Raw genomic sequence first — 26,287 nt, 5'->3', positions numbered from 1 at the left:
GGGCTGAATTCCCTGGCCATCATATTTTGCCTCCGTAGAATGTTTTTTTTTTTGTTTGTGTGTGTGTGTGGAATCTTTGAAGGATATTTGTTTTTTTTGCTGTTGCATCCACCACTTCTCCCAGATCAGTATTTCAGCATGGAGCTTGCACAGCCAGTAAAAACAATCTAGAATGAGTTCACACCCGAGAGATGTGGGGAGATCAAGTTTGCGGTCCAGAAACTTTTCTTCGAAGGGTCACAGTCAGTTTGTCAAATCTCCACCTGCGCTGTTCTCAAACTGTCTCCAGCAGATGTTTATAGAAGATGAAGTTTGCGTATTGCAGACTGTTTTCTTTTTTTTTTTTTTATAAAGATTCAGTTCTTCAGATGGACTAAAGGAGTTTTGTGGCAGATGTGTGTGTTTCTGTGCCTGTTTTTTTGCTTCTGGAGATTTACTCATACATTTCTTCTATTTTTTGCAGCCCACTCTGAGATGTTTTTTAACCTCTGGAGATTTGCTAAGATTTCTTGCAACTTTCCCCCTTTTTTCCCACTTGATTTTTTTTTTTTTTTTTTAATCTTCAGATTGACCGACTTTTTTACATTTGGTAAAGGTTTTGTTTAAAGCCAAGATAACTGTCTTTAATTTGGAAGTGAAAATTAAGTCATTTAGAAGTGTGTTAAATGTGATTAGCGTGTCCCTCTTTAAATTTCAGATGCTGGCTTAATGTCTATCAGTAACAATTAGTAACTCTTTCTGTGGTTTGGGACACCACATATGAACACCAGGTAATCATATCATAGAAATTCTCACGCAGAAGTCCTATGGGTGGGCATAACGATTTCATCACTGCTCTAATCACCTCCATATGTCATCTGCTCTGTTTAGTAGAGAGAGAAAACACCTCATTCCATCCCCTCTTGAGAGGTGTGCCGCAAGCAGCGTATCAATATCTCCTCGGGCTTTAGTGGGCATAACCCACAAAAGAATGCATTACCCATAAAGCTTCATTTATAATCAGGGCTGCTCTATATTAAAATGCTGCTATGTCAGTGAATATGGGAAACTGGCATTTCTCCTCCCTGATGTGTTGAGAAAGGTCAGAACCCTGCTCATGCTGTTCTACTACCGTCGCCCATTTAGAATGGAATTCAGCAGGCCGGATGACATTTTCTATGATGCGGCCTGACCTTCCTACTCACTTTTATAGCAGGATATTTTTAACGTCGAGGTGTGAAATGTTAGATTTTCCAACACCTGCATTCTCTTCTGCTCATCAGTCCAGATAGTGGCTGCCCCATTGTTTTTATTGTTTTAAATGGTTTTCTCAGGGTATAGTTTATGCATTTTTTGAATTGAACTCTGTTGCAGCCTCCATGCCAGAGGACAACATGGTATTTACACAATAATGTACACATTTGCAGAGAGAGAGAGAGATTGCCATTTTCATGTGGAAGAGTGAAAGTTGCTCACTATAGCAGTTAGAGATTATACTTAGACCTAGTTCAACCTTGGATTACTTTATCACAGAATATTTGTTTTCAGTAGCACTTGCTTAGTTTAAAAGTAGACATGTCAAGCTTTCAATAGATATCTCATGTCTGAGTATTTGCTTAGTTACAGTTCATTTCAATGACGCATTTCTAAATTAAGATCACCGCCGACCGAGGCTGCAGACAGTGCACCCTGTTTGTTTTCTTTATTTTATAAATGCACAAAGTTTATTATCCTTCTATACAAATACAAGTAGACCCTTTACAGATTCTATTGCGTTGCTCTTATCTGTACAATTAAAACTGAAAGTGTCATGTAAGTTATTTTCGGTGTTATCAGAAGATGCCCCAAAATGCGTATTCGCGTTAATTGACTCAAGAGGGTTAAACCCCATTTAGATCCCATTTTTAAAGATTCTATGAAAAGCAGTCAAAGGGAAATGTTTTTAAGGTAGCTATATTGTTGTTAACATTTAGCGTCTTTCCCAGCTTCATAAATTCTGTAGTATGCATTTGAGTTTATCTAGGTCAGTTCAGTAGCATTAGTTCCCCTCTTTCTGACGCATGTGATAGAAACATAATGGCAACACCATTTCTACCACCTTGTGTAATTAAGGTACTAAAAGTGCCTCAACACTTTACTTGATAAACTCATTGTCATATTAGAAATGCAGTGCACTTTAAAGGCAGCTCAATACTTTAACACATTATTAGCCGGTATATATGAGCAAAATATTATTATTGTTATTATTTTAATAATTCCTGTAAAGGGAAATCAACTGTCCTGAGAACTAATACATTAAAGGAAAATAGTTGCCAAGAAACTCCTGCTGCACAGAATCCAAAGTCCGTGTCCAGGCATGGTAATATCCCATAAGTGCTTGCATGTACATAACTTAATGGGTTGAAGTGAGGCTGAAGTTGAATGGAAGGTTATGTTACAGTATGTTCTCTAGGGTTATATGAGTTTCCTAAGGAGAACACTCTTCTCTGTAGTTGCTTCTTTTTAATGGAGTGATGGATAAATGCAGAATAAGCTCTTGGTCCGCCCTGATAAGGTACTTACTGGACACTGTACTTCTCTAAAAAATAAACTGAAAAAATTCAGTTTTAGTGCATCCCTTCACCGCAGAGTGCCCAAATCAGCCACATTGGCAGAACCACATGTGATCTGCATGTGTCGCTTGCAGGTGGAGGAAGAAAATGTTTGAGGATAGCTGGGAGGACTTTTGTTTGACACGTGCATCATGTATTCACATGCGTCTAGGTCAAGGCAGGCAGGCTGCATTTCCTGTTCAACTTGGATGAATTCAGCAGCTGAGCATGCACAAGTGATGCTTTCAAAGGGCCAATTCGAGCTGTCTCAAACAGGAGTCGAGCCTCTAATTGGTATGCTTAGCAGGTTTCATTTTAGCAGGGCTCTGTTCTGATTCACCTCCGCTGTCCTCTCTCTCTCTCTCTTACCCACTCCCTTTCTCCACCTCGTTCTGCTGTTTGTCTGACTTCCTCTGCAGTAAGCTCTATAGCGCTAGGAAGAAAAGCAGCTCGGTGATTGATAAAAATTTGGGGCTTTATTAATGACTGCTGGACATAATGGGTGGAATAGTAAAGCAGATGAGAGGCAGACGCTCTGGCTTTTTGTGCTTTAATAGGGACACTCCTGTGCCCCTGCTGGCTCTTTATGATGAGCTGGAGGGAGAGAGGGAGAAGTTCTGCCCAGACATCCTGACTTCTCGCTGGGGAGTGATGATGTGCCCAGCTGGATAATCTTTACTACAAATCCCAGAATGCTTTGAGCCAGCTGGAATGGAAATGGTGAATGCCAAAGCAGTCAGAGCTACACAGCTAAATATTCCAGCAGCGCTGCTGGGGCTCACAGCATAGCCAGACTTGTTGCTGGATCAACACGCCAGATGTAGGGGTGAGAAGCCCTTAAAGGCAAGAAAATTCTTGCTTTGTGTTGCTGTGAATGTAATCCTCTCCTCCAACCTTTGGCACAAATGTTTTTACAGTATCCTGCAGTCATAGAGTCAGCAAATACTGTAATACTGTAGGGAAAGTAGACACAGAGCAGACTTTTTCCTTGGGCCAAGAAAGTGCCTGTTTATAGCATATTTTAGCAGGAAGTGTGCACCTAAAAATACAAATTCTCATCTCTTTTTTTTGATTTCTTGTTAATGTACATTTAAATTCACAATTATACACCATTTGGAAACAAGCAGTTTAGCGTTCCATGTTGTGGCTGTAGTAACAGCATGTAAATCTTACACTATAACAAGCAAAACATCCTGGAAAATACTGTGATCAAATGGCAGCTTATTCTCACGCTGTCTTTAAAGACAAGCAGCCTGTTGCCCTCTTCATCACTCTCTTCCTGTTTCTCACCAGTTATTTTTTGGTATCCCACTCTCTTTTCACCCACTTGTCTCCCTTCTTCCTTTGTCTCCCTGTCGCTCTCTTGTTTCTAACAGCCTGTGCCTATCTATCTGCCCTTCTCTCTCTCAGTGGGGTGTATAGACAGAATGATGATTATTAAAGTATGGTGAAGATGGCCTGACTCAGACTCTGTGTTCTGCTGTATCTCCAGTTGAATCTCCCACAAGCACCTCTCTGCAAGTTTGGCTTTATATTCCACCCTTGTATTTTGAGTAACTGGCCTCAAATATTAAAATGAATGGATACCGAGAGCTCATTTAGCAAAATGCTCACAGAACTGTTTAAAATATACTTGTTTGAATATGTTTGCCTGTTCAATATACATAAAATCAGCAAGGTCACTCTTGTTTAATCTTCAGTTTTTTTGATTGAGGTATTCCGAGAATTCTTAGGTATTGTAATCTGGATTTATTACATAGACATGGAAGATCATCTTGTTTGAATTTCTCTTTTATACAGACATAATTTTGTCATGGGAACTTCACGTTTTCTAGGTTTTCTTGCCCAGTTTTTATACATTATATTTAACTAAGAATTATTTTAACTTGGCTGAATACTGAGGTCTTAAATTGCGTGCACCAGAATTTTACATAAAATCATAATTGGTGCATTTTGCGTGGCAGAGTTATGCATGTCACATCTGTGAGTGTCTTTCCAGCCCTGCGCAGCTCATGTATGCATCTGCAGTCCTAGCGGTTGTTTAAAATAATAGGAATTTGACATTTTCCCAAATGCTTTATGGCATTTGGGCAGAGTTATTGAGATGAAGGCTTTGGTTGAAAGCGGGCTTGGTGTAATTGTTCAGGCACCCTCAAGTCCTGCTTGTTCAGAGCATTTTAATTCTAAGATGTGGGGCCAGACTCTTTGAACATTGTGTGAAGTGTGAAAAAAGTATTGTTACCTTGGAGACTGGTGAAACATCGTGAGGTATTGATATTGGATGGTCAAACTAAGGGTGAAAATAAGTACTGTGCTTTTTACTTCACCAATAACTGGTAAATGGAGCCAGTTGATGTGTTCAGTCGGCTGGCAGCACTGCTTTGCTTTACACACAGGAATGAGCAGGACCGTTGACTAGTCAACTAATTGATTAGTGAGCATGGCTAATTTCTTTTTTTTTTTTCTGGGTTGCAGGCGAGGTGCTTTGAAGGGAAAGATGCAAATTCAACATCTTTAGCTTGCTGACAGTGTGTGTTGTGCTTTTGCATGCTAAAAAGATTTGCTGTAACTGTCAACAAACTAAATCCCAAGAAGTTGTCTTCCCATTGCAACTGCATCCATCAAATGAGCAGTTCAACAATAAGTTTGAAGAAAATTGCTAGTTTTTGTGCCATTAAATAAAGCCACTTAAAGGTGCTGTATGTAGGGCCCTATGATTTCTGTGATGCTGAAAACACAGATGGAATCACGGAATCCAGTCATAAAAACGGAATTCATAGTGTAATGCAGAATGTCGATGAATTTGTCATTTTGAATGAATTAATCAAAAGTAGATCATTGCACTTAAATCAAATCGCAATGTTTAGTATATGTAAAATATTAAGCAGCAAAAGTCGATTTAAATAGGTATCCTGCATGTTCTGCGTGTCTCTGTTAGTGAATGGCACAGACACACGGTTTCATTTAACGTTACTACACACAAACTGAAGCACTCGATTTCGGTGTCTGCCATCTCACTAAATGAGGAACAAATGAACAACATCTGCAGAACTGCTCTGAGATTCCCTTCATGAGCACTGCTTGATTTGAGTACAACTAGTGTCATAAAAAAAAAAAAATGATCACACATTTCCTCCATGTTTTAATTTGAACTAGTAAATCCCCTTTGTTTGCCAAAAAATTAAGTTTGCTCGATTTCTCAATAATTAAAAGATAAATATTATATTTTATGCCTTTATTTGATAACCAGAATTTCAAATATTGAATTGAAAATATATCAAAATTATAAGGCTACTTTAAGAAAAAAAGTTTTATGCATTCACATAAGACATGCTAAAACACAGAATTATTTAACAAAAAATGGTGAGGAACAAAAAAAACATTTCATAGGGCCCCGAACATGTAATATGTTCAATTTAATAAATTGATTTGAAAATTTGATTTTAATTAGGTATGATTTTGATTTAATACAATTTTATTTAAATATTAAAAAGGAGTCAAGAAATTTTAAACACATAATTTGGAAATAAAACTGAATTTAGGACCATATGAAATCTGTTTTATTTTTCCTATGTATGTAGGATTGACACAGAGTGGTTGAACTAGGTATTGCAGTCCAAATTCATAATATCGGAGAGGGTTGTTTTTCACCCAGCCCCTCCTTCTCAGACTTGACACCCATGAAGGTTGCCAGATTGAAAACACCAACTGGAACAAGCATGATAAATGATATTAAATATGCTGTTTTCCACTAACTTGCCACCCAGGGTTGCCGAAATACAATTGGGTAAACTGGCAGTGGGATGTTTTCACAAACCAAAACAGAGACCGAGATTCCAGCCCATAACGCTCATTTCAAGGGAGAATGACTTGAGCATTGTTTTTCAGATAAACAAGTATGTTAACCTAGCATGGTTCTTAAATATCTGCAAACATATGGTATTTTTATGAGTCAAAATCTTACATACAGCACCTTTCATTATATAGGGTGCCATGAACAACTCAGTCTTGGTGTTCCATCTCATTACCACTTAGCATCAAATTTTCACCCTGAATACATATCTGTGCAAATAGCCTTAATTTGTAAATGTTGCAGTTGAGAATTGGTAATAAGCTAGCTGTTGATTCGAGATCAACTGGTGAGAGATGTGCAAATTCTGACTCTTGAACTGTAGTTGTGTTTATACTTCAGAAATATTCCTTATGAGCAAGCACATAGAAGGCTGTTTTCTTCTGATGGATGCGCAAGGATTTAGTTTTTCTTCTAGTAAAATGATAAGGACAGTTTGGCTGTGAGCCCTCGGTGGGCCTGATCACCTGCCACAATGGGGAACCGATTGAATTTGACTAGCACATGCAGCTGGACAGGTGACTGTGGAGCGTTAGGGTATCTGCAGGCAACAGTCAAAGATCCTCAAAACAACCAGCGCATTGAACGTGCTTTTCACTTTAGATATCAGTCGAAGTATTTCTGTACAGACGCTTGTCTGACTCACCATCCGTCTCAACGTGTTTTCTTGTCAGGTTTATTAAATGGTGCTTCTGTGTCATTAGGCCCACACAGAGTCTGCCTCAGAGCACCACGAATAAATCTGAACGCCCATCTTTCACACCCTTCTACATGTCCCTGCCCTTCGCATGTCCATTTTTGAAATATTCTGGCTAATTGTGTTTTCAACTGCCAGTAACTCTTATAGTAGCACTTTCTGCTCCATTTAACACATTTTAACATGCTTAAATGTAACTTTTTTTCACCATAATCATTGCGGAAAAATGGTTAGTTGACAAAGTGACTGATGTCTCTCTCTCTGTCTCTCTCTCTGTGTAGTGTCCAGATTCAGCGTGCAAGCAGGATCTTTTGGCCTATCTGCAGCGTATAGCCCTGTACTGTCATCAGCTCAACATCTGTAGTAAAGTCAAAGCAGAGGTGCAGAATCTGGGCGGAGAGCTCGTGGTGTCTGGGGTAAGTCCTCATTTACTGAGAGGGAGAAAAGGACAGAAGTCTTGTGCCTCTGTGGGGGAAAACCTAATTATGTGAAGCAGAATAAAATTACTTTTATTTTCTCCCATCCGTAGCTCTATGACAAGAACAACTCATGCAGCTAAGCTAATTTATTTTCCTATTTTAGTTTTACAGCTCAATATTTCCAACTTATTTTTTCCCAGCCTTTGTTTTAAACTAAGTTGCTATTTTCTTAATTTTAGTGTGTTCATCTTAATTACTTTGTTGCATCTACAGTATATGGTTTTATATTTAGACTGTCTTTGATTTCAGTTGTATTGTCAATATTTTTATTGTTTATGAAGTGTTTTAACTGCAAAGATGTCCTTTAATTTGCAACCAGATATTTTGATGAATATTGGTAAATTAATTAGAATAGCTTGATTTAAATTAAAGGACATACATTTGGGAAAACCTCTTTGAAAACCTGAAAAAGGTAATCTGTGAAAAAAAATCTAAATTCAGTAATGGATATGAATTATAAAGATGAAAAGTGCTAATGTACAGTAGAACATATATGCGACTAGAAAATTGAAGACATTTGCAGGTTATTAATTATAATATTTTAAATCTATTTGTTCAGAAGATTAGTTTCTAATATACAAGCTAAAATCTGTTGGTCATCTCCAAATTTTATAAAAGAGAAATCCATATCCAATAATCATAAAGGACTAAAAGTGTCATGAAAATGCTAATTAATTGTAGAAAGTGTGTGAACTCCTCTAAAGGTGATCCCTCTCAATTTCCCCTCATCTTGCAGGTGGACAGCGCTATGTCTCTGATTCAGGCGGCCAAGAATCTGATGAATTCTGTGGTGTCCACCGTCAAGGCCTCTTATGTGGCCTCCACCAAGTACCAGAAGTCCCAAGGAATGCAAAACCTCAACATGCCCGCCATCTCCTGGAAGATGAAAGCTCCCGAGAAAAAGCCACTGGTCAAACGTGAGAAGCAAGATGATGGTCAGACCAACAAAGTGAAGCGGTCCTCTCAAAAGAAGCACATCAACCCTGTGCAGGCCTTGAGCGAGTTCAAAGCAATGGATAGTATTTAAGCAGCCTTTACCCCAATTCAGTAGATTATGCTTCAGAAGTAGATTGAGCCTTAAAATCAGTCACATATAAACGCATTCCTGTACCTTAGTCACCAATATGCCTTTTTCTTTTCTCCATAAGCAGTGGCTGAGTGCACTAAGGTCTATAAATTGCTAAAGTTATATTTTTACACACGAATGCATTAATCTGCTCAATCTTTACACAAGATTTCTTCCTGAGGATAGGTAGGGCATACATAAAATTTTGGGCATTCCCTCAGTTTATATGTACGTTTCACCCTTTTCTAGATGACTGTTGTGTATTTTTAAAAACATTTAATTGTATTTTACAAGAAGACTTTTATATATTTCACACTAAGGGCTTTGATATTGCCCACTTCTGTCTGATTTTTGTTTTTCCTTCCATTCTCCATGCCTATGCAAACTCACCGTAACACTTGCAATACTTGTTTTGGTGTGAAACTCTAAAATGAAAACGGGCTTTGATTTACTGTCAGTCTCGAGACCAAAGTCTTTGTATTTTGCTGTGCCTAATAAACTTTTTGATAACTCTGTTTTATCCTTTGATTAACTGTTAAATAATCTTTAGGTTTGGTGAATATTAATGCTTTATATCTTTATGAGAATTAATGTTGCATGGAAAATAGTGAATTGATGTGAAACTCTAGAAACAAAAGCCCTCAATTATAATGCCCTCAGTAATCTCAAGGAGCAGGGGGCAAAGCTAAATGCGAGCGAGTTCAATTTTCAGCCCTGTATTTAAGTTCAAAAGACTGGCCTTATGCCTCTCTTCTCCTACTCCTTCCCATCCTCGCACCCCTCCATGACTCAGACACTGATTAAATGAATCAACACACCTCTTATTCGGAGGAATGGAGAACTCTTGGGCTAAATGGGTGTGTATGGATTGAGCCAGTGAGCTCCACCAACGATAAATGGGATCAAGTGCCCCAAAGGAGCTTCCAAATCACAGCGATCGATATTCTTCCATAAGGCCTTGTTAGTTAATGAGTTCATCATTATCTGCTGAATATATCTTTAGGTAGGAAAGCATCTCTCAGTTCTGCTGCGTTCATGTTAATTAGGTTTCGCTTGAGAAAGTGCAGGATGATGCTTGATTCGTTGCGAGAAGCGAATGACCTCAAATGGAGTTGCTCAAAGATTTGAATGGTCAACAGGGAAAAAGCTTTTCACATTAGTCAGAGCAGTGGGTGGTAAAGTGTTGCTTTTTGAGCGGCGTTCTAGAAATGCATATACATTTCTGTTACGCATGCATGTGTGATGACTTCTTTGAAGTAGCCTTACACCACTTCCAGCCTGATCCCGGCGGAAGCGCATTCATTTGTTTCTGCATTTATAAACAACGGTGTGTTGGGTCGCTGGAGGTTGTGTGACGGATGGCTTAAGGGAGGTTTTTGATTCGGTTTGTGTGTTTATTGCAACTTAATTGCCTCTCAGAGGTTCCTGTGGATTTAGTACTGGTTTGGGGTTTGTATTTTATTTCTGGAAATGACTGTAGTGAATGGTAGTTTGCTAGAGGAGTGTTTTTTTTTTTTTTTAATGTTATGTAAAGCTTTGGGAGTTGGATTGCTGTTTTACACATTTGCATTTTTGGTTCAAATAAAAAAATTATAATAATCAAAATACCTTTCCGCATTGTCATTTGTTTCCAAATAGGAATTTGTTGTGGAGGTGTGAGAAAAAGTGAGGTCCATTTGACATCAAGAGGGAATACACCAAAGTGGATTTCCAAGAGAACCCTGATTTCTCAAAATCGTATTGGTCCATGCATGATTGGTCAAAATGCATGACTGCACATAAAAATATGCACATTTGGTAACATGCATCTTGTTTCCTTTTCTAGACACCATGTTTTATGAGCTTTAAGATATGCTTTATAGGGTAATGCACAACATTTAGACTTTACAATAAGGTTTAAGTTGTTAAATGCATCATCTATCATGAATTAACAAAAACAACACTTAACGAATTTATGAATTTATGAATAAACTCTAATGTTGTGATTAAATTAACTTCACTCATGGATCATAAATTATGAACAATAGCATTAATATGAATATTGTGTGTGTGTACATATATATATATATATATATATATATATATATATATATATATAATGTATTAATACTGAAATATTTTTTATTGTTAGTAATACTTCATGCATACATGTGCTAAAGTGTTGCTTAAAAACTTTCTATAAAGCTTCTTTGAAATTATTTGCATGTTGAATCCACGGCTTCTAAAAATTAACATTTATAAAACCATAAATATAAATGTCACCATCTGTGGATTTGCAGCATTCCGACATTGCACCGATCTAGTGTGTATGTATCTGCGAAATGCCCAAATGAGCTTACAGTGATGATGTAGTTGAATGGCTTCATATTTCTAATAAAACTCGAACCTACGCTTTTACAATATGTTTCTACAATATGTTACATTTTGATGAATGACATCTGTAATCACACCTGAAGGTGATCTATATCAAAAGCCTGTTTTTTTTTTTTTTTTTTTTTTAAACTACGCCCATTTGACTTCTCTTGCCATCATTTAAAATATGCTGTCAGCCATTCAACTAGTCGCAGGTTATCAAACACTTCCCAAATTAATGTTCAAATAATATTCAATCATAATTGACATGATTCGGAGGCCCGCAAGTGAGAAATACATATTTTCTCTGAATGATTATTCAAATCAAATTGCTCCCTGTTGTCGAAGTCCATCAAGTGTTGCCATGCACCATATTTTACATGGAATGTCTGGTGTTATGCCTCATACATGTTTGAAACTCTTATCTTGTTTTGTTAAGCCAACAAATCCGCTTTACATTAGCACAGCTCATCCATGACGACATGTTTCTGATATTTCATTCTAGTGAGGAAAAGTATCGAGTGTCAAAGCTCCTCTCAGCCACGTAATGCACCTTTTCCTCAACACAGAGATTTTCAGATACAGAGTGATGTCCTCTCACCCCCCCGTTTCTCTCTCACATTACTCATACTGTCTGTGGTTGACCTTTCCCTCCAGACATTACGGTTCTCCAAAAAAGAAATGTACTACAGTGAGGTGTGGACAAGCTCTGTAAAAGTTCACCGCTGAGACAAAGTGCTTTTACACACGGTTTTGCTGCTAAAACAAAGTGCCAACTTGAAGACATCTGTTAGGGAAACTCAATTGTGTGAATTAATCACGAGTCGGATTGTATAATTTGTTTATCACAAGATGTAACTGTTAATTGCTTGAGAAGCACAAAATAAACTTAAGGAAGTAGATTTCCGATGTTCCATTGTTCGGTTTTCTCGCGGGTTCTTAACACCTTCCTCTTCTCTCCACATTTTAGCAGCCCACATGCTCGCATTCTGTCAGGCTTCAGCTGTCAGCTTTTATTTGGAGTATTTGATCTGAGATTCATCATAATTGCTGTATCTGTCAAGGATGTACAGTGGGTTTGACCCGACCTCCTGATTTCCCTCAAGTCTTTCAAACAATGGGTACCCTTAAATGTCTCCTCCTGTTTTTTGGAAGGTCATCTGGGTGTTTCATGCATGCTGTTTGATGCTGAAAAAACTCTCCAGTTTTAACAGGGGTGCATCATTTGGAAGTCTAGCTAAGGTCGACTTGACCTGCTGCTGGTTTTTTGACAAGCAAGTTTTTTTTCTTTGGATTGCCTTTACTGCACAATGCCAAACTGTCAGATTTTTTTGTGGTGGGTGGGGGTTGGGGGGTATTTTTGGGCATATTTTAATTTTAAACGACGTGCAACAGTATCACTGTATCACTCTTTTTTTTTTTTCTTCTCCCATGATCCGTCAGCCAACCCGATCGCATCGAAAATTGGCATGACATGATTGGTTGAAATGTGATCAATCAAACAATGTGTTTTTTGACAGTTCAATCAATTGTGAAAGTATTCTCACGGCTTCCTGTTATGCTACAACAAATGATTCCGAGGCTTGACGCGTATGAAAAGAAATGTCTTGGAGGTATTACCCTTCAGCTGGTCGTCAGAAGACAGGCAGCAAATTTAAATCCAGTCGCTCACACCTGAATCTCTGGCCATTAAATTGACTTAAAATAGACGGCTGAGAGATTTTGTTGGATAGCTGTGCTCGGGAACATCCATCACAACAATAATGGCTTTGACACTGTACAAAAAAAACCTCTCCTTTTAAACACTGGACATTGCTAAAGGGGCAAGCTGACTTTAACTGGCACCATGTAACCCAAAAATGGCTTCTCCAGTAGAGCACAAAAGAGAAACATTCCGTTTAATAGAATTACAATGAACTTCTAAGCTTCAAAAAGGAGAATAAATGTAGTCCATTGCATGTCTGAAGTCAAACGATAACTTTGTGCAAAGACTTGTGAGACTTATAGTACAGTATTGTTCAAAATAATAGCAGTACAATGTGACTAACCAGAATAATCAAGGTTTTTCGTATATTTTTTATTGCTACGTGGCAAACAAGTTACCAGTAGGTTCAGTAGATTCTCAGAAAACAAATGAGACCCAGCATTCATGATATGCACGCTCTTAAGGCTGTGCAATTGGGCAATTAGTTGAATTAGTTGAAAGGGGTGTGTTCAAAAAAATAGCAGTGTGGCATTCAATCACTGAGGTCATCAATTTTGTGAAGAAACAGGTGTGAATCAGGTGGCCCCTATTTAAGGATGAAGCCAACACTTGTTGAACATGCATTTGAAAGCTGAGGAAAATGGGTCATTCAAGACATTGTTCAGAAGAACAGCGTACTTTGATTAAAAAGTTGATTAGAGAGGGGAAAACCTATAAAGAGGTGCAAAAAATGATAGGCTGTTCAGCTAAAATGATCTCCAATGCCTTAAAATGGAGAGCAAAACCAGAGAGACGTGGAAGAAAATGGAAGACAACCATCAAAATGGATAGAAGAATAACCAGAATGGCAAAGGCTCAGCCAATGATCACCTCCAGGATGATCAAAGACAGTCTGGAGTTACCTGTAAGTACTGTGACAGTTAGAAGACGTCTGTGTGAAGCTAATCTATTTTCAAGAATCCCCCGCAAAGTCCCTCTGTTAAAAAAAAGGCATGTGCAGAAGAGGTTACAATTTGCCAAAGAACACATCAACTGGCCTAAAGAGAAATGGAGGAACATTTTGTGGACTGATGAGAGTAAAATTGTTCTTTTTGGGTCCAAGGGCCACAGGCAGTTTGTGAGACGACCCCCAAACTCTGAATTCAAGCCACAGTACACAGTGAAGACAGTGAAGCATGGAGGTGCAAGCATCATGATATGGGCATGTTTCTCCTACTATGGTGTTGGGCCTATTTATCGCATACCAGGGATCATGGATCAGTTTGCATATGTTAAAATACTTGAAGAGGTCATGTTGCCCTATGCTGAAGAGGACATGCCCTTGAAATGGTTGTTTCAACAAGACAATGACCCAAAACACACTAGTAAACGGGCAAAGTCTTGGTTCCAAACCAACAAAATTAATGTTATGGAGTGGCCAGCCCAATCTCCAGACCTTAATCCAATTGAGAACTTGTGGGGTGATATCAAAAATGCTGTTTCTAAAGCAAAACCAAGAAATGTGAATGAATTGTGGAATGTTGTTAAAGAATCATGGAGTGGAATAACAGCTGAGAGGTGCCACAAGTTGGTTGACTCCATGCCACACAGATGTCAAGCAGTTTTAAAAAACTGTGGTCATACAACTAAATATTAGTTTAGTGATTCACAGGATTGCTAAATCCCAGAAAAAAAAATGTTTGTACAAAATAGTTTTGAGTTTGTACAGTCAAAGGTAGACACTGCTATTTTTTTGAACACACCCCTTTCAACTAATTGCCCAATTGCACAGCCTTAAGAGCGTGCATATCATGAATGCTGGGTCTTGTTTGTTTTCTGACAATCTACTGAACCTACTGGTAACTTGTTTGCCACGTAGCAATAAAAAATATACTAAAAACCTTGATTATTCTGGTTAGTCACATTGTACTGCTATTATTTTGAACAATACTGTATATCAGGCATAAACCAACAATTAATTCACAAACTGGGTTTTGCTGCTTCTCCTTTTTTTTAATCATACTTAACAGGCCAAGTCCTCATTCACAAAGGGGAAAATTAAGAATTGCATAGGTTCCATGTTTTTTAAATGTCATAATAATGAACTTTGAAGCTTTAAAAGCACCATACAAGTGGTCCATATGATTTGTGCATTTCTCAAGTCAAATGATTACTTTGTGTGAAGACTTTATCGTCTATGCCAGAGAATTGTTAACCACAGTGATTGAATGACTTGGTGAAATTCCTGTTTCTTAAACATTTGGTTTAACTGGGCTTATGCCAAAGGTTGCGCTGAGTCAGACCCATTTACTTAAGCATCAACACATTTTTTTGTGAGGAGCTTTTCTTCCTATTCATGGTCATATTCCTGTAATACGAACCCTGGGAGCAGTGTGCCATTAAATTAAAGGAGTCAGCATCCATAGCATTAGCAATCAAAATGTTCTTACTGATACACTTCAGGGAAAAACAAACATTTTGCCGTGTCTAAGCAAGCTGAGCCTGTTTTTGTTGGTTTTTATAACCAATCCCTTTCCTTAAACATTTTTTTTCCCTGAAACGCACTGTGTAAATTATACTGTATCAGATGTACCTTTAACTAATAGCCTAGCTCTTTCCTTCTAAAATGACCAATGAGAAAGAATGAGTGTTTTGGAGACGATTTGAAATGGATGAAGAGGTGGGTGTTTCTTAACGATCAAACTTAAGATTGGAAAACGATAAAGTGAGTTCTTAGAAGGGAAATGGCATCTCTTAAACTTACATTTAAAGAGTCTTGTCAAGAGACCAGAATATTAGAGATTAAGGGACAAGTTTTTAGATTCGGACCAGCAAGAAACCACTCTGAACACCGTAGCATGGTGGCAGTCAGGTTTGCACAGGCAGGCACCTCTCACATATCCATCTGAGAACCTGTGCTGCAATCTAATGTCTCAACCAATGTTCCCTTTCTAATGCACAGACCAAAAAATATTCCAAACAGAAGACTCAAAAAATGTGTTGGAGATTTCTTCAATCAGCACTACAGGAATGGGCAGCATTTCAATGGGAGTCCATCTGCATGTCCATTGATTTTCAGTACGGAACGGAAGCTGTGAGCAATCTTGTGCGGAAATACACAGTGCAGATTAATTCACAAGATGAAGACAACAGCCTACGGAACAGAACAGAGTTCATTGAGGTATCAGAGATTGAAAAAAAAAATATGACTTGAAAAAAGTATTTTTCCAAAAAACGTATATGTAAACAAATTATAATATAATATCCATGGTATACATATCTAGTAATTGTGCAGGTAATTTTCATATTGTATTTTCAGAAAGTTTTGGAATATTTGAATATTTGTCACTACCACAGTAATATTAAATCTGAAAGTTTATATTGACCTATAAAGATTTTTTTTTACATTGTAAATATATTTAGCTATTTTCTAAAAAATAAATCAATTAAAAAGATTTTTTTTTTAGCAATATCTAAAGTCTAATTCATGAGATTTTTATTTATTCTTTTTTTTTATTTTGAGACTTAGAGGCTTGTGCATCTGAACACTTCAAATATAATTATTATTTTTTTTACTTCACTTATTAAAATAATAAAAAATATACTTTTAAAATCAACAATGGAAAAAAAAACATATTCCTTACATTTATATATATATATTTTCTAAGTACTCAAAGTGCTCTACATTGTCGGGGCATCTCCTCATCCACCACCAGTGTGCAGCATCCACCTGGATGGGCTCATGGTTCAGGACAGCCACCTCTCAATTGAAAGTACACAATAAATTATGATTTTATATATTAAGCTTACTAAGATTTTAAATAGTATTGTTGGTTTCAGTAGATAATAGAAGGATCTCATTAAACATCTAAGAGCTGATGCTTAAATGTTTTTTAAATGTGTTTTGGTTGTGGGATAGAAGTTTGGACCAGTTTTGTAGAATGGCCCATATGACCGTGCTTGGGTATTTCAGAATGCTTGGCTAGGTCTACAAACTGTATACAATAGACTAATAAAGAAATGAACTTTCCTGTATATATAATTTTTTTTAAAATATGTACACAATTTCTTTGTAATTAAAAAAAAAAAAAACAGGTTTCTAAGGAATCACTGATCTGAGCTGACTTAAATATGCTGACTATCACCACCTGTGTGTTATGTGGAAAACTAAACGCTTATTGCTAACACAATCACATTTTATTTATGTTTTTGAGAGAGAGAGTGAGAGAGAGAAAACATTATCTCTGTTGCTTGCTGTGCCCGGATTGCCACATACGAGGTGATTTAAATGTCTCAGGTTGTGGGGTAATGGGGGGCATGGAGAGGTGTTTCCTGAAAATCAGTCAAAACAGCTATTTACACTGTCTGACTGCTCGCGGATGTTTTATAGCAGGTGGGAGGAGAGACCTGATCTTTGGGAGTTCATGTTAATTTATGTGAAGCCCTTCAAGAGAAGAAGGGTCATAATTTACCTGTGTACCAGAATACTGTGCTTCCCACGTCAGGTTTATAGTGGCATGGCAATCAGCATGATTTTAATAGATTCGTTCCTTTGGTCTTAGATTTTATAATGTGTTTGTCATTTAAAATTGAGGGAGGTTTTGAAATCCTTTGTGGGAAGATGACACTTTTGGGAACAGATTATGCACATGCATAATATTTGCATTTTCTAAAGGAAATATAAATTGTGGAAGGCAGCAACATACTGCATTGTGAACTTTGAAAAACAAGAAGAGAATGATATGTAGTTTGCAATATAGACCGAATACAGATATTTGTGTGTGTGTGTGTGTGTATATATATACACACACACACACACAAACACACACACACACACACACACACATATATATATATATAGATTTATACACACACACACACACACACATATATATATATATATAAATATATATATATATATATATATATATATATATATATATATATATATATATATATATATATATATATACAGGGACACTTTTTTATTTAATAACATTTTTAATTTAATTAAAACATTATATATATATATATATATATATATATATATATATATATATATATATATATGAAGAGTTCAAATGCAAGATGATGATGATGCAGAAAAGCCATCTAAAAAAAAAAATTCTCAAATGAACATTTTATCAGGCTCCTGTGTGTTGGCCGTAATTAAACTTTTATGCAAACAAATAGGTACTTTTCATTGCCATTAAAGTGAAATAACTGAACATAAATATTGGAGCCTGAGAATAATGCTAATTTTAGATGAAAATTTCAGGTGGCATTTGCATCTGAACTCTTCATACAAACACACACACACCTCTCTCTCTCTCTCTCTCTCTCTCTCTCTCTCTCTCTCTCTCTCTCTCTCTCTCTCTCTCTCTCTCTCTCTCTCTCTCTCATTTTGATTTGAAAAAGTATGTTATGTCACAGGATTCAGAGATGGGATATGATGATTCGCAGGTCCAGTCTCACTGTGAGCATGCACAAGTGCCACAGGACAATGTTTAAAAGTTAAGCACTGACCTCCTGCTTTTAATTCATTCTATAATGTGTTTTCACTTTACACGTGCTTATTGCTTAATTATTTTAGATGTAATATATAATATAAATGCACTTAGAAATGAAGGCTGCGTAAAAAAACACTTTTTAAGCTGACTGGCAAAATGCATTTTGTAACTATAATAAATAAACTAACATATATAAAAATGTATGTTTAGGAGTGCAAAAAAAGACTGTTGGAGCCATGGACATTCTAACACTGAGTTGTGATGCTCATACTCATTCAAGTGAATCTCTACAAACATCTTTTAATGTTTGTGTAAAATGAGTGCACAGTCACAGTGAACTTTGATTTCACTTTATATGAATTTTCTATTCCTGCAGAAATGTGGATTTGTGGTAGCTTATTCTCGTGTTATTCTTTGTGGACATAAGAGGGCATTTTGAAAGCAACCCACATCTGACTCACGCATGCTATCTTCATGGACGGTGAAGCAGATTTTACTCCAGCAAGCATCATTTTTCATGCTTGTTTTCTGAATGCATCTCTCTCTCTCTCTCTCTCTCTCTCTCACACACACACACACACACACACACGTATACAAGATATATACTTTTTGTTTGTTTTCTGTGAAATAATCTCATCTGAAGGTCATAAGATCATTTTAAACGGAATTGGTGGTTGAATTGTTGCTAAAGGCTAAATGAATGAATGAATTGTTTTTAAGCTCTTGTGGGGGAAAAGCCCATAAAAGCCTAAATCATAATGGAATCATGAGTGAGGCTCAGACATTCTTTATTATTATTATTTCTCAGAACTGATGCCTTTCTAGCTGTCACTGTAAAGCTGCTGCCAGTGCATTTGTTTTTGCATGTGGCCCTGTATGTGCTCTCTTGTCCGAGTCGATTTGTGTGATGTAATTACAGTTAAAATGCTTTGAGCTGACTCTTTAATTGCTTTCCTGGAGTGATTGGTGGTGATCGGGTTCTTCATCATGGCATGCTGGTGTCTTCGTTCAAGGCTTTGTGATTATTTGTGGCAGTGCTTGGGGTCTGAATCTAGAAAACAGATGAGTTCGATAAGCTATATATAGGGCCATAAGAACAAATGCTCACGTCTGCTTGATTTCAGTTGCACATACATATCTCATTATTCTGTCAGTTGTTCAAGTGCACTTAAAGGTGTTTTAAGTGAATATAGACCTCCAATGCTATTTAAACAACTGAAAATAAACATGCAAGTCTGCTCCATACACTGTTGTGAAATATGTCATGATTCCTGTCAGATGACTTCACGCCTTCTGTAGGTTTACATGCTCTTTTTTTTAAATAGCTGTCATAGCTAGATGGATTCAAGTGTGATTTGTATTTCTTTCTAAGATGTTAGTCACCATCATATTTACAGATCTGGATCACCCACTGAGTTCTTTTAATCACTTTCCATTCAGTTATGTTCTTGAAAGTGGTTGATGTGGTCTCACTAAAAATGCACTGCTAAATGATGAATCACACAATGGTAGGACGTTAGGGATTCTACGAAAACTATTAAGCTCAATTTTGATCAAGATTTTCATTTACTTGATTTTTATTTAAAAAATACTGCTTTGTTTGAAAAGGTTGCATGGGGCTCCATTGTACTTCAGGGCCCCAATTCACAAAGCATTTTATCTTACCACTAAGAGTTTTTATCTACGAGTTTTCTCTTAAAACCTATTCTCAGGGCGGAGTCGACCTCGTCACTATGGATGACTTCAGCATGTTTACTAACTATGCTCACAGTGATTGGCTGATGGTCTCTGTCAGAGATTTATTCATGGAAATATTGTAGAGCACAATATTATGTTGCCGTATTTAAATAAAGATTTTTTAAATACAGGATAAGTGTCACTAATTAAACAAGTGTATATTCAGCTTATTGTCAGACTCTTACATGTATGGTTCCAAAAAAACAATTAGTGGATATGCATATAAACAGCATTTTAATTGACAGAGTAGAATAATAATGGCTGATAGTAAGACATGCAAAACACTGCACACCAGAACAGCTGTTACTTCTTGCCCAGCTGGTTAATGAAAACAAAGAAATAATCAAAGGAAAATTAGGAGTTGGGGTAACCTCAAAAACCAAAGGTGATACCTTTGTAAAAGGTCATTATCTTCAAATGTTTCTAAAATGTTTATATTCAAAGGCAGATTGCCAGCAACAGCCAATTTAGGATAGTTAGTTTGTAATTTGCTCTTAGTGACTTACAGTAGGAGTCCTCTTCACTACTTTGCAGATTTTGGAGCTAGTTTTAGTACTGAAATGCTTTCGGAAATATTTTTAGAGCAAAAATTTAGGAGTCCTAAATTTAGGACTGACACGCCATTATTTTTTATATGTTCTCCTAAATCTGTGATGTATGAGCTACTTTTAGCCTTAAGATATTTTGTGTGAATAAGGGCCCAGGTGTCCCGAGTTCTTGTACCTAGGAAATGAACACTCCTAATGAAGCAGTTAAGAGTGTTCTGCCATTGTTGTGACATGTTGCCAAGTATAATATACTCAGAATTTGTTCTCTTCATTTATCCCATCCAAGTCCACACATACAACAGTGAGTACTGAACACAACTCACACACAAACCATGAACACACACACACAGAGCAGTGGGCAGCCATTTGTTCCAGCAATAGCTGAAGCAGTTTGGGGTTCAGTGTCTTGCTCAAGGGCACCTTGATACCTTGGTACTGAGAGTGGAAGTGAACACTGTACAATCCCTGCTGATACCGAGACTCAAACCTGCGAGTCTGTGGTGTTGCATTAGCTTTGTATGGTAAATGTTTCAGTGATATTTACTCTAGCACATTAGCCCCAGTACTTTCAGGCTTGGGTGCTGTGATGCTACTGTGACACTGGTACACCCAGTGTAACACTAATGGCTACCAATGAATTTCCTGACCAAAGACCCGAGACAGAGGGTCTAATTTGCATCTATTTCATTGAATTCTTCCTTTCCCACATTTCTAGTGCTAAATTACTTAGTGTTTTCCTGATTTTACAATTTGGTCACGCTGGCAGCTGGGAGATGAATCGAACGGCCAGACGACGTTTCTGTGGACGTGCCTCTCAAGGAATGTGTACCGAATGTGTCTGTCTGTGTTAGCTGTCTATAAAGACCACGTGACCTGCTTCCTCACCTGTCTTTCATTTCAAGCCAGATTGAATCAGGGGGAGATCTACAGTCAGCGTGTTTGTGATTGATCTTTTGGCTGCCTGTCGGTGGACAGAAATTAAGAGTAGATTCACTGTAACTGTATGTAAAAACAGAATCAAAGTAAAACGTATTAATTTACCCTAATGCTTGGATAACTCACCACACCAGAAATATCATGATTTTCATCTTCTTTGCTCAGCTTTCAGAATACATTAGTGTTAATATATACAGAGAAATATTAGGATTCAAAACATTCAAGTTTATTAGCATTCCTTCAAGAGGCTGAAATATGAGCAAATCATGACACCCTGCTGTTCACTCTGAAGCGCTGAATAATCTCCCTGTTCTTTAATCAGGGCGCAAACTTAATGCAGTGGTTCTCAACCGGTCATGACCCAGAAATGTTTCACAGGTCTGTTCTGATAGAGAAAAAAACAATGCTGATAAAGTAGGCTAATGATAAAATGAACTATCCATAAACAAAATTAAAAGGCTTTTATTAGAGAGAACCCTATCGCTTTTTTTATTGTCAAGGCCATAGGGCAAGTCTAACCTTATGCAATATAATATAATATAATATAATATAATATAATATAATATAATATAATATAATATAATATAATATAATATAATAACATTAATATAATATAATATAATATAATATAATATAATATAATATAATATAATATAATATAATATAATATAATATAATATAATGTAATATAATATAATATTGATGCCATACATCACATCCTTTCCCTTTCAATTATGAGTAATTTATGTTATAATCATCATCATTATATAGTTTAAGATAACTGTTTTCTGTTTCAATTTAGGGTTAGGGAATTTTCAAATGTAATGTATTAATGTGATGTCAAAGCAGAATGTTCAGCATCATTACTCCAGTCTTTGGTGTCACATGATCCTTCAGAAATCACTCTGATATGCTGATCTGCTGTTCAAGAAACACTACTCATTTAAATCATTTACTCATGTTAAAAAAGTTGTTGCCTGATATGTTTTGTGCTTTGTGCTAACATTACTTTCAGCATTCTTTGATCAATAAAAGTTTTTTTTTTTAAAAACAGCACTTGTTTGAAACAATTACAATAAAAAAATCCCCCAAATTTACTGATGCCTGCTTTTAAAACTGTAGTCTGTATATAACTTTTTTTGTTGTCATGACAACATAATGTGGTAACCCTGGAAACCCAGTATGAAGACCAATTCTTTGTATATCATCTGAACTATGCTATTATGACCATTAATGCATTTTAAATGACATGTTACATAAAAGTATAGAACCGAACCAATATATATCGGGAAAAAAGAAACATTTCTCATTCTTCTTTTAGTTTTGCATCCTTTGTAAGCTAACTGCTCAGAAAGCTAGCTCAGCACACTGCTAGCCAATTAGGCTGTGTAATAATAAGTTTATATTTTATACATATACATTTTTGTTTAATCAGACATTGCTGCATTGCCAGAGCTGAGTAGTAACTGATTACATGTAATCTGGATTATACTGGAGTACTTGTAATTACATTTTAAAATACATGTAATAATACTGCAGTTATTATTTATTTTAATTTTTTTTGATTACTTGATTATATATTATTCATACAATAGTAATAAATTACTCATAATGTATCTAAAAAAAACCTTTTTTACAATAGCCTTACAGTGTACATTCAGAAAGCCTTCCAGTTTTGTGGACACAAAGACCAGTCATTGGTGGCAATTTGACCACTGATTTTCTTTTCTGATTATTTCTTAATTAAATGTAATGCAGACATTCCTGAACTGAAGCACCCCAGAAAACGTAAAAAAAATATTTTAATAATTAAAAATCACACTTGCATATTCACATTTTCACATATTCATTTGGTTAATACTCACATGACATGTAGGTGCACTAAATATTGAAAGTGTTTTATTTTGATTTATTTTATTGAAAATATTTTAATTTTACATTTTTATAATTTAATTATAAGCCTTTCATTAAACTCTACACCCCCCTGCAGTTCCTTTAGAATCTCCAGTCTGGCAAATTTTGATGTAATATAATGTTTAACACACCCCATGTTGTTAATTACAACAAATGGTAACTGTTTTACATTACAGTTATTATAATAAAGATAATCCTATTTAAATGGATGTGATAAATAAGATAGGTCAAAAGTAATCCAAAAGGAATCAGAAAGTCTTATTATATTACCTAAATTCTGCAATGTAACTGACTACGTAACTAACCACAATTTTTGTAATGTAATTTGGAATCAGTAATGAAATACAATTCATAAGTAATCTATTTAGCTCTGTGCATCCCCATCTTTGACTGAAATGAGGATTAAGGAAACTTTACAGCTGAAATAATGGACGAAAAAAAAAAAACGAAAATAATAAGAATTTAGGTGCTTTAAAAATATTTACTGTAAGATGCACATTTTTTTTTTTTTTGCTTTAATCACTCAGGACCATTTACTTTTATTATCAGTGCTTTTCTATTACATTTATTTAAGACAAATTGAAATTAGCTTATTTGAGGAAACAACATTATACCACAGATGCTCCATAACACTCAATTTGAAGTGTGTTTGTTGAAGGTTTATGTACATTTTCAAACCTCCATCTCTCTATATCTTTATTTCTCCCTTTCCCAAAGCAACATCAACGACAAATACGCTACAATCACGTAATGTACTCTCTCCTGCCAGCACTTTACATATGAGCTTGAAATGTTTCCATTGAGGGAATGTTTATTTTTATTGGTGTTCTTTATGGGAAAGGCTGGTGATGATTTTCAAATGCACTCATATGATTTGTGGCCAGTGGTTTAGATTACAGCATGTGTGTGTCCGTGTGTGTATGTGTGTGTGTAGAAGGATTTCTAGTGATGGAGACCAGATTTTTGTGAGCACCTCTTGCCCTGGCCTGTAGGTACGGGAACGACAGACACCTGCGATGTCAGCATGGAGCGGTCACAGAATGACAGCGTCCAAACCGAAGGCTACATTTCCCTTTCCTGCATGCTAATTGAGAGAGCTGTGTCCCTCCATATCAACACATTTTACAGGCTTCTTTGGAAACTAGCTACAGTATGTGGAATGAACTCCTCCAAATCTAGCTTTCATTAGCCTGCTATTTTTCAGAGCAATCTGTAGGTCTCTTGTGATCTGTATATGAGGGCATTAAACATGGATCAAGACCCGAGAGTTACAGCCTAATAAAAAGTCCATAAAGATTAGCTGCATTAGCACAGTAATATTCATCACAAACTTCTCCTTCCCACTCAAGCAGGGAAAACTATCCTGCGGTTCTGCGGCACTCACATGTGGGTGCAGTTGAAAATGTTTACACAGGATTTTTCCGGATCCCGCCCACAAAAGAGGGCTCTCTTTGAGGCCCTTGAACAAGGCTATCTAGCTGTGCTGCTAAATGAACCACCTCTGTGTTGTCACTCATCGGGCTTGTCTGAAAAGGACTAGAGGTGTCCAGTTCAGTGTCATGCAGGGTCTTTTTTTAGAAGTTGTGTGTATTTCAATTTTTAATGAGCTGAGAGCATGGAAGGAAAAAAAAAACGAATTAACACAATGAGGAACAAGTGCCCTTCAGAGATATATGTGTCTCTGTGTGTTTGTGACTAGAGAAATGAAAAGAAAATGAACCCACACTGTTGTATTTAACCTGGCAGTGAAAGTGTTTAGCCTGATTCCGGATCAGTGCTAGATCATTGTTATCAGTTTGTCAGGCTGCATATCAGAAGTGTAACAAACTAAAAGTAAGAGCGGCATTGACTTCGCTGTATTTTTCAGGAGCGTGACAGTAGCTCAGTTGTTTTAAAGATGAAGTAGGTTTTCCATTAACAAGCACTGTGATGTGTAACTTGAGGGTTTATTTTTTTTCCTTCCAACTAAATGTACAGTAACTGCTAAAACAAGTGGTTATATTCTGTCGCTGCTGTCTGAAAGAATGAGTGATTCATGGATTTGTGAAATATGAAATAATTTCATATCTCACACAGCTAAGACTTTAACATGAATCATTGTCTCAATTCTACTATATACAGTCTGTGCGCTACTTTACATTTATCTTCTCATTCTTAGTCTTACTGACCTTATTTTATTTTACTAATACCTTTTTTTTTTAATGTTTTCAGTCACACTTTGCACAGGTTTCATTTGTGAACAATAGTTAGCTACTGTACATTAGTTAACATGAAGTAGCAATGAACAATGCTTATATTATTGATCTGATGTTACTTTCAATAATCACTAATACATTTCAAGATGAAAAGTTGTAACTTTTAACATTAAGTACAGTAAGGCAACGTATAAAAAACATCAACATTAACATGAACTATCAATGATCATTATATTTTTACATAATTTACTAACCTTTGATGATGTTAGTCAATGCATTATCTAATGTTAACACATGAGACCCTATTGTAAAGTGCTACCATTATGTATCATATTTATATTATCTTATTAGCAACTATTTATATATTAAATGTTCAGTCCAAGGAGCTGATAACTGGGTTTTACATTACACTGCAAGTTTTATTCTGCATATTACTTTGAGTGACAAATTAAATCTTAAATCGATGCAGTATGACTTTTTGAAATTGTGACATGTTTTTGGGAACTATGGCTTAGTATCTCTTAATTGCAGTTTACTCCTGATTCTTTCCTCTATAATGAAGCATATATATATACATATAAATTACCTCCTTGAATGCTGCCTTCTGTTTGTTAGTAGCTTTGTTACAGTGGCTACTTTTTAAACGAACAGCTTGACTGTAGTTGAACTATTTAAAATGCTGAGTAGCTTGTATCTGGGGAATCTTCTGTTTCAAAGTAGCTGCTGCATATTAATGCTGTCATGTGGGT

At 36.3% G+C, this 26,287-nt stretch overlaps 1 protein-coding gene across 1 annotated transcript in view; it reads left to right on the top strand.

The window, feature by feature from the left end:
• The window catches only part of LOC113113878 (catenin alpha-1-like), a 91,050-nt gene extending 81,870 nt beyond the window's left edge, over window positions 1-9,180 (top strand). Inside the window, exons 17-18 of the mRNA XM_026280404.1 lie at window positions 7,399-7,533; window positions 8,333-9,180. Of these exons, the coding sequence (XP_026136189.1) occupies window positions 7,399-7,533; window positions 8,333-8,623 (426 nt within the window). The 3' untranslated portion in view covers window positions 8,624-9,180. The remainder of the gene's footprint in view (window positions 1-7,398; window positions 7,534-8,332) is intronic.
• Window positions 9,181-26,287: the final 17,107 nt, after the last annotated feature.

The sequence above is a fragment of the Carassius auratus genome, chromosome 14 (assembly GCF_003368295.1).
Source record: "Carassius auratus strain Wakin chromosome 14, ASM336829v1, whole genome shotgun sequence".
In the NCBI taxonomy this organism is placed as follows: Eukaryota; Metazoa; Chordata; class Actinopteri; order Cypriniformes; family Cyprinidae; genus Carassius; species Carassius auratus.
The sequence above is the reverse complement of the archived record's forward strand: the minus strand, read 5'-3'. Positions and strand labels throughout refer to the sequence as shown.